General features: G+C 46.5%; 1 protein-coding gene across 2 annotated transcripts in view; it reads left to right on the forward strand.

Annotated features, from left to right (window-relative positions):
* RBPMS (RNA binding protein, mRNA processing factor) overlaps positions 1-17,162 on the forward strand; it is a 203,641-nt gene that overhangs the window by 160,836 nt on the left and 25,643 nt on the right. For both annotated transcript variants that reach the window (XR_011253436.1, XM_069572899.1), the window contains exon 6: positions 16,578-16,708. Coding sequence is in view for 1 of the 2 variants with exons in the window: in XM_069572899.1 (XP_069429000.1) it covers positions 16,578-16,708 (131 nt within the window). In the remaining variant the exon portion in view is untranslated. The remainder of the gene's footprint in view (positions 1-16,577; positions 16,709-17,162) is intronic.

Here is a 17,162-nt window from a genome sequence, read left to right on the forward strand (position 1 = left end):
TGCAGTAATGGGAGGTATGAGACTTCCTATTTAAGTAATTGATTTCTAACCTCCTGAAAGAAAACACCTTGGCACAGAGAAATGTTTAAGCAGCCTTTGCCATACCCATCTGCATTCTGGTGCTGAGAGAATCTGATATTAAGTAAAGACAGTGATGATGATACTTCATTCAGTTCATTTTTTAATGTGGACCTTTGTTAAAGTCTGTAGTGAATCTGGTAGAGTATTACTTCTGTTTTATGTTTTGGTTTTTGGCCTCAAGGCATGTGGGATCTTTGCTCCCTGACCAGGGATTGAACCTGCAGCCCCCTGCCTTGGAAGGTGGTCTTAACCACTGGAGCACCAGGGAAGTCCCTTGGTTTGCTTTTTAATATTACCAAATGACAGTCACACAGTGCCATGAGGAATAAATGGCCTCGTTACTTCAAGTGTTCCTCCTCACTTTCCAAGTGCCATTCAGGGACCGGGGCAAGGAGAGCTTGGGAAAGCATGCCCGTGTAGGGGCTTTTTAGGCATTCACCATGCATGTGATGCGGCCATCATACCCCCTGGGCTCTGAGAGTCTGGAGCACGGGGGGTGAGGTGGCGATGGCAGTGGTTGTAGTGCCCAAGCTGCCTCAGTCAGGAAGGTGATAAATGACACAGCTGCCTCTAGGTTAAGCAATGTGTTCAATTTTATTTATTTTTTATAGAGGGTTTTTTTTTAAAATATGGATGATTGTTAAAGTCTTTATTGAATTTCTTAAAATATTGCTTCTGTTTTTAATGTTTGGGTGTTTTTCTTTTTTTCTTTTTTGCTGTGTGTTCAATTTTATAATTGCCGTTTGAATTTAAATTTCTAGGAGTCCAAATTATAGTATCACCTGAGAAACTCTGAAATGTCCATCTGTCTCTAGAGATGGCATTTTACTTCAGTGGGTCTTAGTAGGACCAACGCCTTTCGGTCTAGAGGCTGTACCTTTTCAGTGATTGGAAAAGGCCCCTTGAGATACAACAGCATTACCATAAGCGAGTGCCTATTTTTTCCTTATTTCCAAAAGATGGGTACATTCCCTTGAGTTTTACAAAGTATGCTTGGAACTTTTTGACATAGCCATGCATATTGAAATCAGAATTATTTTCAGAATAGTAAACTACTGACTACAATTGATCTGACATGAGAGAACCAGAGAAGAAGGGAGCAGGGATGGCATGGGTTTTACCATGCTGGCCCACCCGCCTCTCATCTGTGCACTCAAGATGTGACAGTCTGCCAGTGGCTTGTGGATATTCTTGTCCTTCCCTGTGGCTAAGTCAAGGGCATGGAACCCGGGGCCAGCAGTGGACATAGATGGAGAACCGCGAGGCATAGAGTTCCTGAGCTCATGGAGCAGGAGGTGGGAAGGGATGAGAGCAGGGACTCGATTCAGACACAGCTTCATTCAGAAATGCCTCAACGTGGCCCAGAGGCTAGCGTGCCCTTGCCTGCGTGTGGATTTGTGTGGTTTGTACTCTAAGGCAGGGGTCCCCAACCTCTGGGATCTAATGACTTAATTCACTGAAATAATCATAGAAGTAAAGATAATGCACTTGAATCATTCCGAAACCATCCTCACCCCAACCCTCCCTCCCCCCCCACCCATGGAAAAATTGTTTTCACAAAAGCAGTCCCCGGTGTCAGAGAGGGTTGGGGATCACTGCCTCAGGTGTATTTTGAGGTTCTGCTTCTTCAGCTCCAAGAGTCATCTTCAGGCTCTTAAAAATGGACAGCTATGACAGATTATTAAAATGTCTGCCTTTATTTCCAGGACCAGGGCCTATGCAGATTTAAACTGATATTTTCTTAAAAGTCAAGGGAATGTGCCAAATTATACATCGTTTGGGTTGATTATTTCTCAATTTTATGCGTGCTTGACAGTGTGATAAGTTGCAGGCACTTGGTAATATCAATTAAATTTAACAGACTTTGTTTTAATGTCGTACTATTTCCTCAACCCTACGCACATTGTCTTGTAACCTTTACTCGGCCATGCCTTATGACTTGCTGGATCTTAGTTCCGCATCCTGGAATTGAACTGGCACTCTCAGCAGTGAAAGCGAGAGGAGTCCTAGCCTCTGGACCATTTGGGAATTCCCTAGATTTAATAAACTTTGATTGGATATCTTTTGTGTGCCAGACAGAAATGATGGGAGTAGGAGGTTACAACTTGGGGGAGGAGAAAGATACAGAAAGAGATCATTTTCAGTGCAGGTGATGGGTGCAGTAGTCAGGGTACACACGCTGTTATGGGAGCTGCCATGAAGATTATTTGGTACTTCCTGGATTTTTTATTTAAGAAAGGAGCATGCGTTAATGAAGACTTTCCTAGGCAGCACCTGCTCCAAATAAGAATCTGGCAATGAAGTGAGTTCAGCTTTGTTAACTTATTAACATAATGGAGAGATTTTTTGTCTTCTAAAATTGTCTGTGTTTGTTTAGTTTTGTTTTTAATAATAATCCCCAATATTGTCATACTAAAAGCTGGTACAAATATTTCTGTTTCTGTTGGAAATATCTATTGAAACATTTAAACACAGAAAGATGTATAAAGGTCCTTAAAAACTCTCATCACCTTTGACATAGTTGTTTTCAGTCTTAGAATTTATCTCAGGGAAAATCAGCATATGCAAAGATTTATGCCTAACAGAGCATTTATCCAAAAATCATGAGTGGAACTTCATGGCCAAGCAGTGGTTAAGACTCTGCACTTCAATGCAGGGGGCGGAGGTTTGATCCCTAGTCAGGGAACTAAAGATTCCACATGCCTGTGGTATGGCTAAACCAAAAAGAAAAAAAAAAAAAAAAAGAGCTCTGTTAGATAAATGTACTATACTAGGCACTGGGAATACTCTGGTGAGCAAAAGAGATGCAGGCTCTGGGCTCAGGGAGCTTATCATTTAATTAAACGGTTTTGTCGATGATCCCTTTGTATAACTAAATAGTGTAGTGTTAGTTGCTCATTGTGTCTGACTCTTTGCGACCCCACGGACAGTAGCCTGCAATAGCCCGCCAGGCTCCTCTTCCATGGAATTCTCCAGGGAAGAATGCTGGGGAGGGTTGCCATTTCCTTCTCCAATAACTAAGTAGAGATGTATCCAAACAGCAGTTTCATTAAAAGACACCTATGCCTGTATGTTCTTGTAAACATCTCTCCCATCCTCACTTTCTGCCTTCAGCGAATGATATCAATACATCTATGCCCCAGGAAGGTCAGTGGCAAGTGGAAGCTTTACTGAAGCACAAAGTGGTTATTTTTTCCTTAAATACTTTTTAAACAGAGCTAGAAATGTCTTCTGCTTTCTTTCTACTCCTGCCAGTATTCTCAGTAAAGCACACATTGTTACCATCTCTCATCTAGCATCTCTGTGATCCACACCTATAATTTCTCATGCCGTCTCTCTCCCTTGCTGCTGCTAAGTCGCTTCAGTTGTGTCCGACTCTGTGCGACCCCATAGGCGGCAGCCCATCAGGCTCCCCCATCCCTGGGATTCTTCAGGCAAGAACACTGGAGTGGGTTGCCATTTCCTTCTCCAATGCATGAAAGTGAAAAGTAAAAGTGAAGTCGCTCAGTTGAGTCTGATTCTTCACGACCCCATGGACTGCAGCCTACCAGGCTCCTCCATCCATGGGATTTTCCAGGCAAGAGTACTGGAGTGGGTTACTTAGTGCGTATATACATATTGTATACCTTCTAACTAATTTTGTAAATCTCATGTCGAAATTACCTTATGACTGGGGACTTCTCTGGTGTTCAGTGGTTAAGGCATAGTCTTTCAATGCAGGGGGTGTGGTGGGTTCTGCCTCTGGCCAAGGAGCCAAGACACAGAACAGAAGCAGTATTGTAACAAGTTCAATAAACACTTCAGAAATGGTCCACATCAAAGAAATATTTTTAAAAAATTTTACCTTATGACCATGCTTTTCTTTTTATTATAAATTTTTAAAATTAAGTGTTCGTTACACATCATCAGTGCCCAGAGAAGCAGACCAGAATTGTCATGTTGCCAAAATGACCTCTTGTGATATTTATTCAGCCACCCTAAAGTAGTGTTTTGTTTCTTCTTTTTTCTTCTTTGTTTTTGAAGGTGGTGACCTGTCTTTTCTAACTTGTAAAGTGAAACTTTATGGCTTGTGGGGAAGATGTTTGACCAGGGGGGTAAAAAAAAACACCGTTTTAACAGTGGGTCAAAGCATGAGCTCTGTAGCCGTACTGCGTGTATTCAGATCTTGGCCCCGTTCCTCCCCACTACGTGGCCTTGTACCTGTCACTTCATCCCTCTAAACCCTTAGTTAGATCCTGCTTTTGTGATACGCAGTAATAATCGCAATACCTCATAAGAATGTTTTGGCAAATAAATAGGTTAAGGTCTGGAAAATATTTTGCACCAAGTATGTACTGTATAAATACCCTTATTATGACCATTTGCTATGTGGCTGGTCCCATGGACAGCCACTCTTCTAGACAGTTCTGAGATCCCTTTATAATTAAATGACCTACCACAGATGGAGAAGTCTGTTTGGGCAGCAAAAGAGGCAGAAGAAACATTTTACCTGACAGTACAGTTCTGGATGAATACAGAGGAGGGAGGGGGTGTGCTGTGTAAAAGGAAGGGTATATCCACTCGGAATATTTATAGGGTGCCTACTTTGCTCCAGACACTGTGAAAATGGCATGTTAGTAAATACAGCTGTTAATAGTATAATTGCTAGTAGGGAATATCTAGTAGTGAATTCATGAGAGTATTCCATCTTCATGAAGCTTACTTGGTCTCCAGCAGAGTAGATCTGGGTGAATGTTTTTATGTTGTATGTGTGTGTATTAGTTGCTCAGTTGTGTCCAATTCTTTGCGATCCCATGGGCTATAGCTCCTCTGTCCATGGAATTCTCCAGCCGGAAGTCTGGAGTGGGTTGCCATTTCCTCCTCCAGGGGATCTTTCTGACCCAGTGATTGAATCTGGGTCTCCTGCATTGGCAGGCGGATTCCCCACCATCTGAACCACTAGGGAAGCCCTTTATGTTGTTTATATGATAGAAAACCAACACTTGGGATTTCCATCGTGGTCCAGTGGCTGACTCCATGCTCCCAATGCGAGGGGCCCGGGTTCAATCCCTGGTCAGGGAACTAAGATACCTCGTGCCTCAACTAAGTTCTGGAAAGCTGCAAAGAAGACCCAGTGCAGCCAAATATTTTAAAAAACAAACAAACATAAAACTACCAGTGCTTTCTGGAAATAGAGCTCCTGTTAAACATCTAGATTTGATTGCAGTTGATTCCTTGTTGACTGGCTCTCAGAGAGAAACCCTAAAAGTTCAGTTGCAATGTCTGGGTGGGAAATTGCTGGGGAAGTTCTGGGTGATCCTCCACCCTGCAGTTCCAGGTCTCAGGAAGGAAGAGGTATGAAAATGTGCCATTCTGATGAGCAAGAGGCAGTAACAGTGATGACTTTAATCAAGTCACCAGAGAAACAGTTTTCCTGCAGCTTGTTCTCTGGGTTTCCTTCCTCACTCAGATCAAGGGTCAGTTTAGTTCAGTTGCTCAGTTGTGTCCAACTCCTTGCAGCCCCATGGACTGCAGCATGCCAGGCTTCCCTGTCCATCACCAACTCCCGGAGCCTGCTCAAACCCATGTCCATCGAGTCGGTGATGCCATCCAACCATCTCATCCTCTGTCCTAGACTGGAAGGGATTTTGACATGGAACATCTGCCCAGTAAGGAAAGAATGGGATCCTGGGAGCAGTGACTGCTCATGGCCTGGCCCAAAATCCATTAACCTGGAGGGGAGGTGCCCCAGTTGAATAAAGACCGGCTTGCTTTTGGAATTTCCTTGGCATACCTTTTTTGGTCTGGGTTAGCCTGCAGGTTTAAAGGGTTGCTCTAGGAATATGTGTTAGGAGAGATGAATGTGAGTGGAAAGACCGTGGAAATCATTAGGAAACCAGTTTAAAAGTCAAGAAGAGGCTGTTAAGAGTCCAGCTGGAACCTCATTTGGGTGGTAGAAATAAGGCTGTAAAGGGAAAGATAGTTATGAGAAAGGCACGGAGGAAATGCCACCCGTGTGAAGAGGCAGAGAACTGGAGAGGCTGGAGATGACTGATGCACACCCTGGTGTCGCTGGCTGTGAGCCAGCGGACGAGGAACGGAACCTGTGAGTGCCCGTGCTTCCTGAGGACGCACAGGGGCTGGAGTTAGAGCCTCCCACCAGTGCTGTGAGCATGGTGGTTGCCCTGTGAGATGTGCTCCATAAACATTAGCTACTTTCTTGCTCTTATCATTAGAGTCTGTCATTGTCTTTAGTATGTTAAAACTGCAGTTGTTGGATGTGAGAAATGAAAGGTGCTTGTACCTGAATGGATGGGATAGTGGAGTGTGGGGAGGTATAAAGAGGCATTGGTTTATGAGCGATAGTGCATTTTCGGATGAGTTGACTTGAATGTGTTTAGGATGTCTGCACTGAAGTGGAAATCTTTGCTGTAGATTTTTTTTAAAAAAAATATTTATTTTTTTGCACCAGCTCTTAGGGCATGTGGGATCTAGTTCTCTGACCAAGAATCGAAAATCCAGGACCCCTGTATTGAAAGCACAGAGTCTTAGCCAGTGGACCACCAGGGAAGTCCCTTCACTGTAGATTTATGTTGTTGTTCAGTCACTGAGTTGTGTCCGACTCTTTGCAACCCCATGGACCAGGCTCCTTTGTCCTCCGCTATCTCCTGGAGTTTGCTCAAATTCATGTCCATTGAGTCGGTGACGATATCTAACCATCTCATCCTCTGTCACCCCCTTCTCCTTTTGCCCTCAATCTTTCCCAGCATCACGATCTTTTCCAGTGAGTTGGCTCTTAACAAAAATGGCCAAAGTATTGATGCTCCAGCATCGGTCCTTCCTATGAACATTCCAAGTTGATTTCTTTAAGGATTCCTTGGTTTGATCTTGCAGTCAAGGGGCTCTCAAGAGTCTTCTCCAACAGCACAGTATGAAAGTATCGATTCTTGGGCACTCCGCCTTCTTTATGGTCCAACTCTCACATCTGTACACAGCTACTGGGTAAAACCATAGCTTTGACTATACGGACCTTTTGTCAGCAAAGTAATGTCTTTGCTTTTTAATACACTGTCTAGGTTTGTCATAGTTTTCCTTCCAAGGAGCAAGTGTCTTTTAATGTTATGGCTGCAGTCACCTTCTGCAGTGATTTTAAAGCCTAAAAAAGTAAAATCTATCACTGCTTCCACTTTTTTCCCACTTTTTGTAACTTTTTCCACTGAAGACTTAGGAATTATCCTAAATTGAATTAGTAACTGAAGCAAAGAAAATGGCCAAGGACTTAATTAAAGAGCAGGTGGGGGGACTTCCCTGGTGGCCCCATGGTTAAGCATCCACCTTCCAGTGCAGGGGATATGGGTTTGATCCCTGGCCTGGGAACTTAGATTCCTGCATACCTCAGAGCAACTAAGCCCAAGTGCCAAAACTGAGACCCAGAGCAGCAAAATAAATATTAATTTCAGAAAAAGAACAGGTAGAGTAGAGGGGGTGCTGAGCAGTGATTGATTTTTCCTGGGTCTCCAGCCCTGAGCACAGCTGGCTCCCTGTGCCGAACGCACAAACTACAGTCATGATCAGTATCACGTCCTTTTGAACTTTTCACCGAATCTTTTGATTGTCCCTCTACACTTACCTTCTTTGAAGTATGTGACCTTTTGTGGGAACCAAAGGTATTCTTGGGGCATGACAACAGATTCCCACCAGACGGGTGGCTGAAAACAACTGAGATATATTCTCACCGTTTAGGAGGAGGGAGGTCTGAAGTCGAGGCATCCACGGGGTTGGCTTCTTCTGGAAACTCAGACCATCCGGTGCGTCTCGTAGCTTCTGGGGGTTCCTTCGCTTGTGGCTGTATCATTCCAGCCTCTGTTCCCGTCTTCACATCACCTGCTTCTCTATGTCCTCTGCTCTTATAAGGACATCAGTTTTTGGATTTAAGCTCACCACCACCACCAAATCTAGAATGATTTCATCACGAGATCCTTAAATAATTACATCTCCAAAAAGTCCTGTTTTCAAAAAGGTTACATTCTGAGGTTGCAGGCAGATAGGAATTTTAGTGGGGACACTCTTCAACCCCCTACAGCCTGTGTGCACTGTCCCTGGCCACAGAAACTGGGAGTGGACTGTGTTCTTAGCCCTTACATCAGAAGAGTATGGCCCAGTGGGACAGTCCTCAAAAGAGTGGGCCTCGTTAAGGCTGGTTTTTGAAGGGTTTGCTTAATAAACTTGGATCAACTACTTGCAGAGGTATGTGAGTAGGAGTTGCTTGCTTAACAGAGTCCTGGATTTATTTTTCTTGTTTGGAATTTTTCATCATACTTAGGCCTTCTGTGACATGGTTGCTGTTTTTTCTGGCGGAATTCTTCATCTATCAGGCAGGCTCTCGTGGAGTTTGTTCTAGTATATTGAGTATGTTGAATGCTAGAGATGAAGACCACTTATGCTCCAGGGAGCCTGAACCATGAGACGTGGGTGAAAATAAGTGAACGTGTTAGTTGCTCAGTCGTGTCTGACTCTTTGTGACCCCGTAGACCATACATAGCCCACCAGGCTCCTCTGTCCATGGAATTCTCCAGGCCACAATACTGGACTGGGTAGCTGTTCTCTCCTCCAGGGGATCTTCCCTCCCCAGGGATTGGACCCAAGTCTCCCATATTACAGGCAGATTTTTTACCATCTGAGCCAGCAGGGGAGCCCAAGACATGGGACCTGGGTTCTAATCCCAGTTCAGCCGCTTGAGTTTTTCTCATCGTTAAAATACGATATCCATTCCTGCCCCTTTCTCCAGGATTTTTTTTTTAATATTTATTTATTTGGCTGGGCGAGGTCTTAGTTGCGATATGTGGGATCAAGTTCTCTGACCAGGGATGGAACCCAGGCCCCCTACATTGGGAGCACAGAGTCTTAACCACTGGAGTAGGGTCTTTTCCACTTTTCTGAAGAAGTCTCTCTCCAGAGTTTTTAATAAGGATTCAGAATAATGATGTGCATGTTCTCAGCTGTGTATAAAATGTATGAAAATAGGTGTTATTAATATAAAGTGTAATGTTACTTAAAAAGTAGCATTTGGGGGCTTCCTGGCAGTCCAGTGGTTAAGACTCTGTGCTTCTGTTGCAGGGGACACGGCTTCAATCCCTGATCGGGGAACTAAGATCCTGCATGCTGTGCAATATAGCCAAAAAAATAAAATTAAAAGTAGGATTTGCATGCTCTCACCTTCATCCTCTCTCTGCCTATTTCTCTCCCACACAGAGTTGAATTAATCTACAATTTGATCATTTCCTCCTGAAGGGCAATTTCTCTTTTTTTTCCCCCTCCATTCACTTTATCAAATACACAGCAAAGAGTTGACTTCTTAATACCTTCTGATGTACTGGTCTAGGTACCAGGGTAAGCAAAGGGTGTCTGTGACGCTGGGAGGTGCAGAATGTAGCAAAACAGAGAGAGAGAGGACTTTGCTGGTGGTCCGGTGACTGAGACTCTGTGCTCCCAACGCAGGGCACCCAGGTTCGTTCCTCGGTCATGAACTAGATCTGATGTGGCTCAGCTGAAGTTCCTGCGTGCTGCAACTAATAAGACGCTCCACAACCTCAATAAATAAACAAATATTTTTTTTAATAGTTTTTTTTTTTTTAATGAACACAGAGAGGATTCTAACGGCCCCAAAGATGGTCCTTGTCACCTCCCTTCTACCCTCTAGGAAGTGACATCTAAGGGGAATCCTTTAAAGAATGAATAAGAGTCACACCAAGTGAAAGCAAGGTGCACGCCTGACAGAAGGGATGTGTGTGTACTGGACCTAGAAGTGGGAAGGGAACCATGTGTGGTCAAGCCAGGTAAATAACTCACTGACCTTAGACCAGGAGGGAAAACCAGGTGAGAGTAAGAGCTGGAGGGTCTGGGGGATTCACAAACTCTCCAGACATCAAAGGGAAATCATAGAAAGGTTTTAAGCTGGAGAGTGACAGTACTGAATCGTACATTTTAAAGTTCTTGCGTTCAGGAATCCTTTTCAGTAATCCAGTGACAGTGGTTAGGATTTAAGTGATGGGATGGGATAGATTCAGTAGGACCTTGATGAAAGATTGGAGGAGGGTAGGGTGACTTCCAAGTCATCCTGGCTTGGACATCTAAGCATCTTTTACTGAAATCTGGGACCAAGGAGGACACGCCATTGGAGGGAATGTTTCCTTTTATGAATATTGAGCGTGATGCTGCTGTGGAATATTTCCAAACGGAAATATCCAAGAAACAAAGTAAATGCTGACTTAAAGTTCTTGGACCTTGTGTTCTCAACTGTACTAAGGTTATGTCCTTTAAAGAGTCTCCTTGTCCCTCTTGATCTCCGTCGTTTCTAAGAGTCCTTCTTCTTCACCTAAGTTTCAGCGTGACCTTAGACTGGAAACTTCCCCTGTCTGTCTCCTTGTTTCCTCATCCAGAAGAAAAGGCAGACTGGGTGATCTTCAGGAGCTCTTTGGGTTTAAACCTTCATCAGAGACTTGCAGTTATTTGATTTCGAAGAGATCAGAGGGTGGAATTGGGGAATCTAGTCCTTGTTTGTTAGAATTCAGTTTGAACTGTTCTGGTTGCATATTCTTATGCTAAGAAAAAGGTCATTTCAGATGGATACTGCCCCAACAACTATATGTATCCTCAGTGGTACAAAAGGAGAAAGTGTGTGACCAGATCTGGGGCAATGAGAAAGGGTTGAGCCAGCCTCCCAGGAGGGTTGACTTAGGCCCAGACGAAAGCCCTGGCCTCCTAGTCTCTTTCTGCTCCCTGGGTCCTGGCTCACTCAGCCTCGCTGACTCCCAAGCCATCCATCCCCACGGGCTCAGGCCATCAGAGGTTCTCTTGCTTTAGCCTTGCTTTCCTACTAAGTTGGCACAGGATGGGCTGAGACTAAGGAAGGTGAAGCTGACCTGAGCTCTGCTCCTTCCAGGGGGTGGTCAGGTGAAGGGCTTGTTCTATGGGAAACGCATCTCTTTACCTATTACAATTTTCTCAAACCACATTAGCAACAACAACAACAACAAAGCATACAGATGCAACAAAGCTCATTCAGCTTACTATCTTCTTGCATCAAAGGAGAGCATGTGTGTTTTCAGGGAGTTTCAGCCTCTCAGTGAAGTGGAGATGTTCTTAAGGACTCCTCCTTTCCAGGTGTGATCCTGCCCCGGGCCGGCCACTCCACTGTGCCTGTATGTCACTCATGGGTGGCTCTGAGCCTAGTGGCTCAGTGGTAAAGAATCCACCTGCCAATGCAGGAGGCATGGGTTTGACCCCTCGGTCAAGAAGATCCCCTGCAGGAGGAAATGGTAACCCATTCCAGTGTTCTTGTCTGTGAAATCCCATGGACAGAGGAGCCTAGAGGGCTACAGTCCATCAGTCCATGGGGTCGCAAAGAGATGGGCACGACTGAGCGACTAAACAGCCAAGCCAAGCAAGGGATGCCAGGCTGGATCTACTTTGCCCCTTCAGTTTCTCTTCACAGAACAAGTCCAGGATGATCGCTTTCATTTGCATCTTCTCTCCTGGAGTGTCTCATTCAGTTATTCCACAGGTACTGTGTCACAGCACTTTGAAAGCAAAACACCCCAGACTTTATTCAGGTGGCTACTGACGTTAGTGGTTCTCAGAGTGAAGTGTGTGCCAGAATCACCTAGAGGGCAGAATTCCCGATTAAGTGGATCTGGGGTGGAGCGGAGAACTTGCCTTTCTCCCATGCTGCTAGCTGCTGGTCTGGGGAGCACATTTTGAGAAGCACTGGCCCCCAACACAGCACTCTGTGGGGGCTGCAGTGCCACTGGGCAGCTCCGCCTTGGGAACACAGGGAAGGGCGTGAATAACTCTACCTGGGTTGTTGACCTTTCTTCCTGTTACTTGACCTGCTGTATGGCTTGGGTCAGATTTCTCAGCACCTCACTCATGAGGCCATTAAGCGTTGGTCTCTCAGTCATGTCCGACTCTTTGCAACCTCATGGACTGTAGCCTGCCAGGCTCCTCTGTCCTTGGGGTTTTCTAGGCATGGAAGTGGGTTGCCATTCCCTCTCCAGGGGATCTTCTCAACCCAGAGGTTGAACCCAGGTCTCCCATGTTGGAGGCAGATTCTTGACTGTCTAAGCCACCAGGGAAGTCATTAATCCTTGGCCTTGGCATACCTTGGTACCTTGGCCACTGAAGTCAGGCCAGGAGGCCTGCTTGCTTCCCTCCCAGCTGCTTCACTGTTTGATCCCAAACATCCTACTCTGACTACCCCTTGCCCGTCTGCCCACTCCACGAGGGGTTTCCGGGAACTATAGGAATGAATTCATCCTTCAGAAGTTTGGAAGAGGAGCTTGCTTTAAAAACAGGCCCCTGGATGAGACCCACTGGAGGAGCAGTTTTCAAACAGTTACCTCCAGAACCTTGGTGTTCTCCGGGAACTGTCACAGGAGTTGAGTTCCTCCAGCCAGGACCACCAGAGAATCTGCCCAGACCGCTCCACTCCTATTAAAAAAGAGTTTCTGGGAAACATGTTTGAAGAAAAGTTCCATTGGTTTTATTTTTAACTTTGGAAACGCCTGCTCCAAAACACTTGCTCTGATTTGAGCCTCCCTTGGCTCAATATTTTGGGTGCATATGACAGTTACTTCCAGGGTTGAGAAATTTTAGATCTAGTTCCTCTGGCAAAGAACAGTTCCTTTAACAAAGAAAACAGTGATATCTCTTTAAAGAAGTTTTGGAATTTTCTGTCAGGTGCTGTTCAGTACAGCAAGCATGACGGCATGCTAAATGCCAGGCTCAGAGCCGGGCCAGGGGTGCAGAGTGAGACCTGGCTCCTGCCCGGAGGATGTGCTGTTAGTCATCATTTCACTGCCCTCCTGGCTTAGCACTCATCACACAGAGCATCTCCGCTGATACCCTGAGTTCATCTTCCTCCTGACCAACCTTTCACGTGCCTCTTTAACAGTTACCATAACTTCAGATTCCATTCTAAGAAATGAAGGGAGAGCTGATGAGCTGGAGCAAGGGATTTACCTAGTGTATATTCCCCCTGGTCTCTTATCTTAGGATCTGCTTCACTGAGGCTTTGCTAGTAGCTCAGATGGTAAAGAATCTGCCTACAATGCAGGAGATCCCCTATTTGATCCCTGAGTTGGGAAGATCCCCTGGAGAAGGGAATGGCTACCTACTGCAATATTCTTGCCTGGGAAATCCCATAGACAGAGGAGCCTGGTGGTCAGTCCGTGGGGTCACAAAAGAGTTGGACACAACTGACAGACTAATACCTAGACTTTTCCACCACCTGACTATACTATTACTCTGCAGTTGGGATATAGGACAGCGGCCCCCAATGTTTTTGGTACTAGGGACTGCTTTTGTAGAAGGTAATTTTCCCACGGACTGGAGTGGAAGGGGTGGTGTTGGGGATGTTTCAAGCACATTAAATTATCGTGCACTTTATTTCTATTATTATTGCATTAGATCCTGGAGGTTGGGGACCCCTGGCTTAGAGGACTTGGAAGCAAACACCCCCCCCATTCTTTATTGATTGCACTGGGTCTGCCATGCTTTGCGGGCTTTTCTTTAGTTCCAGCAAGCAGGGGTTACTCTTGTTGGAGAGCATGGGCTGTAGGGTGCTCTGGCTTCTGTCATTTCTCCCAGGTGCTAGAGAACAGGCTCAGTAGTTGTGGTGTGTGGACTTAGTTGCTCAACACCATGTTGGATCTTCCTGGACCAGGGATCGAACTCTGCATTGTCTCTACAATGTCTGCTGCACTGCCAGGCAGATTCTTTACCACTGAGCCGCCAGGGAATCCGTGGGCTAGGTTTTGTGCAAATATCCATCAGGGACTGGTCCACTGTGAAGTAAAGCTTTAGGACAAAATATGGAAAGATCTGACAATCACAAATTCCATCAGGCTGAGATAAAAACCCAGACCCTATGTCTTTAGGATCAGATACCTTAAAAGATACACTTTCTAGAAACGTTCTGAAGGGAGCCCCAGAGCACCCTGCAAGGCTGCCTCACCTTTAGCCATCAGGCAGCAGACTCAGCAGAGCCCCTGGGTGGTGACTGTTGTCCTCTGCTGTCGCCGTGGGGCGAGGCAAGCATGGGCCGAAAGATGACTGTGCTGGGTCTTGAGACTCTTGACGTTTTTAAAAAAAGACTCAGAAGTCTTAAAATAACCTGGTAGCTGAAATAACAACAGCAGCCACAGTCACAGCCTGCCATTCCTGAGAATGGTTGTTTGTTTAAAATCTGAGGCACTGGTTCTGGCAGCGGTTGGTTTCCACGAGCCTGGGCTCTCACAAGAGTTGTTGCTCTAATAGAAATCATATGGTCTCATCACCACAGGAATCACGGGGCTCTGCTAACCCCTCGCTAAGGAATTTCCTTCCAGAAACTACACACACACACCTCCACACCCTAGAGCTGTGGAAGCAGGTGGTGGAGACCTGATCCCTTTAAAAAGGATTATGATGTTAATATTTTCCCAACCAAATAATTGGCCTAGGCTCCCCAGCCTAGATAGACCAGCAGATTCTGTTCCCATCACCACGAGGAGGTCACTTTAACAGCCTTGTTCAGAGAGGGAGAGTTGGGGTGCCTGAGCAACCAGAGCCTCATCACCCCACCTTGTTGGGATCCCCCTCCTGGCCGCGAAAGTGTCATCATCAACAGCTCTTGCCTCTCCCTCATCCTTTTAGAAGCTCTTCCTGGGACTTCTCTGGTGGTCCAGTGGTTAGGACACCACCTTCTGATGCAGAGGGTGCAGGTTCGATCCCTGGTCCAGGAGCTAAGATTCCCATGTGCCTCACAGCCAGAAACCCAAAACAGAACAGAAGCAGAATTGTAACAGAGTCAATAAAGACTTTAAAAGTGGTCCACATCAAAAATAATTTTAAAAAAGAGGGACAAACTATTATCACAATGACAACTGAGTTGATTAAAAAAAAAAAACTCTTCCACGCCTGCTGGAGACAGAAGCTCCGCACACACCCATCCACTGATGAGACGCTCCTGTGGGCTCAGCTGCCTTCTGCTTGTTCTGTAGGGTGGTCTCCATGGCACACTCAGCATGGCACTCTTCTACTTCTAACCTCCTCCCCACACTGAAAATCCTGCCCATAGTCAGAATTTAGGGAGATAGGGGAGACCTGGAATGAAGACTTGGGGTGGCTTAGATGGTGAGAAGGAAGCAAATGACTCTCTTGACCTTGGGTCACATGCCATGCACTGTCGACCTCTGGAAAGTCCTGAATGGCAGTCACTAATGGCTTTAGGGGTCACCTTTCCTGACTCCCTTGGCAGTCCCAGGGAGCATCCCTGGCCTACATGATATCAGACTTTGACAGGTGATAAAAGCACGTACTGAGATGCTGCTTCACGGGTTCCAGATGCGTAACTATTGACTGTGGGTATTTTTGCCTTGAGACACACCCCAGCCCGCCCCCCATGTGTGTGTGGTGGCTTCAGCGGGCCGCTTCCCGATGCATCCTGAGACCCCAGCGCTTGCCTGTCAATCTGGCAAAACTGCAGCCTGACCAGCGTGGACTCGGAGCTGAGCAAGGAACATTGAGACCAGCCGGTCGGCATCACAACTCACGTGTTTTCCCTAGAAAATGAAATCTGTATCAACAGCAGCAGTGAATGCCCTTATTTGGATCTTGGTGCAGTGCCCCTTGAATCTGAACACCCCAGACCTTGCATTTCCATCCTCCAAACTTAGAACACTTTAAATGCCCTGTGGGCAGTGTCTGGCCTTGTGCTTCTAAACAGAAAACTCTGGATGATCACGGTTTGCCAGTAATCGGTATGCCAATGAACAGAGGAGTCCTCCAGTCCTGGGGTCCTTCTGGTCCTGCCAGGCGGCCGCTGTTCTCCCAATGGCTCTGCAGTGGGTCTTCATGGGAGATCGCTACTGGATCTCTGTCTTCCTCGGAGGACCCTGTTTGCAGTTGGCTTCAGGAAGTCCTCACTGTTCAGGGGATCCCCGTATTCCAGTTGGAAAGACATCAGAGTGTCCGCTGTGGAGGCTAAGATCTCAGCAGGCCAGGCCGGAAGCAGATTCTTACTGCTTTTTAAAAAACGTTTACTTACTGATTTTTATAAATACTATATAATTACATATAAATTTATTGTATGGTATAAATTTATACTTTTTAAATAAATATGAAATATGTTTATGAATTTTAAATTTATTTTTAACTGGAGAAGAATGGCTTGGCAGTGTTGGTTTTTGCTATCCAACAACATGAATCAGCCATAGGAGACATAGACCCCCTCCCCCTGTCTTGAGCCTCCCTTCCACCACCCCCAGTCCATCCTAGCCCTCGAGCCTTTTTTTTTTTTCAATTCTGTATGTACTGGTCAGTGATCGGTGTTCAGGAGACTGGCGCCAACAGGTGATGCAGCGGCTGAGTGATGCGACCCGTGCCGCGGACGGGGGCTCGGGTGCGCGCGGGTGTGTTTGCGGCTTGGAGCCGGCGGCGGGGTGGCCACTAACTGTCCCCTTCTTCTTGTCTTGCAGATGAGCTCACAGTGCCTGCACTTTACCCCAGTAGCCCTGAAGTGTGGGCCCCGTACCCTCTGTACCCAGCGGACTTAGCGCCTGCGCTGCCTCCTCCTGCTTTCACCTACCCCGCTTCACTGCATGCCCAGGTAATTGACGCCCCTCGGCCACGACTCCACTCACCCCAGCACCCGTCCTTTCCAACCTGGTTGCCCAGAGCACACCGTACGACTAACACCTCTCCGGCTAACAGATCCACCTCCGAGAGATTAATGCCCCCCTCTCGATCAGCCGCCACTCCTCCGGGACTTCTGAGGACCGTCTGACAGCCATGGCATCACCCACTGCCTGACGTTTGCCCCCCCCCCCCCTCCAACCCGCGCCCCCAGACAACACCACTCTCCTCCTTAATGATCTCACCTCATGCCACACACATGGGAGACGGGCCTGGGTTAGACCTCCCCCAGCCAGCTCGAGGGCGCCCCCGGAGCACAGGCGTGTGTGCCTTGTCGTGTGGAGGGACCGCAGCGGGAGGCCTGCGCGTGGCCCTGGAGTCGTGTGTCTGCGTGTGTTTGTCTGTATGGAGAGTTCTCGTGTATTCTG

The sequence above is a fragment of the Ovis canadensis genome, chromosome 26 (assembly GCF_042477335.2).
Source record: "Ovis canadensis isolate MfBH-ARS-UI-01 breed Bighorn chromosome 26, ARS-UI_OviCan_v2, whole genome shotgun sequence".
Taxonomy (NCBI): Eukaryota; Metazoa; Chordata; class Mammalia; order Artiodactyla; family Bovidae; genus Ovis; species Ovis canadensis.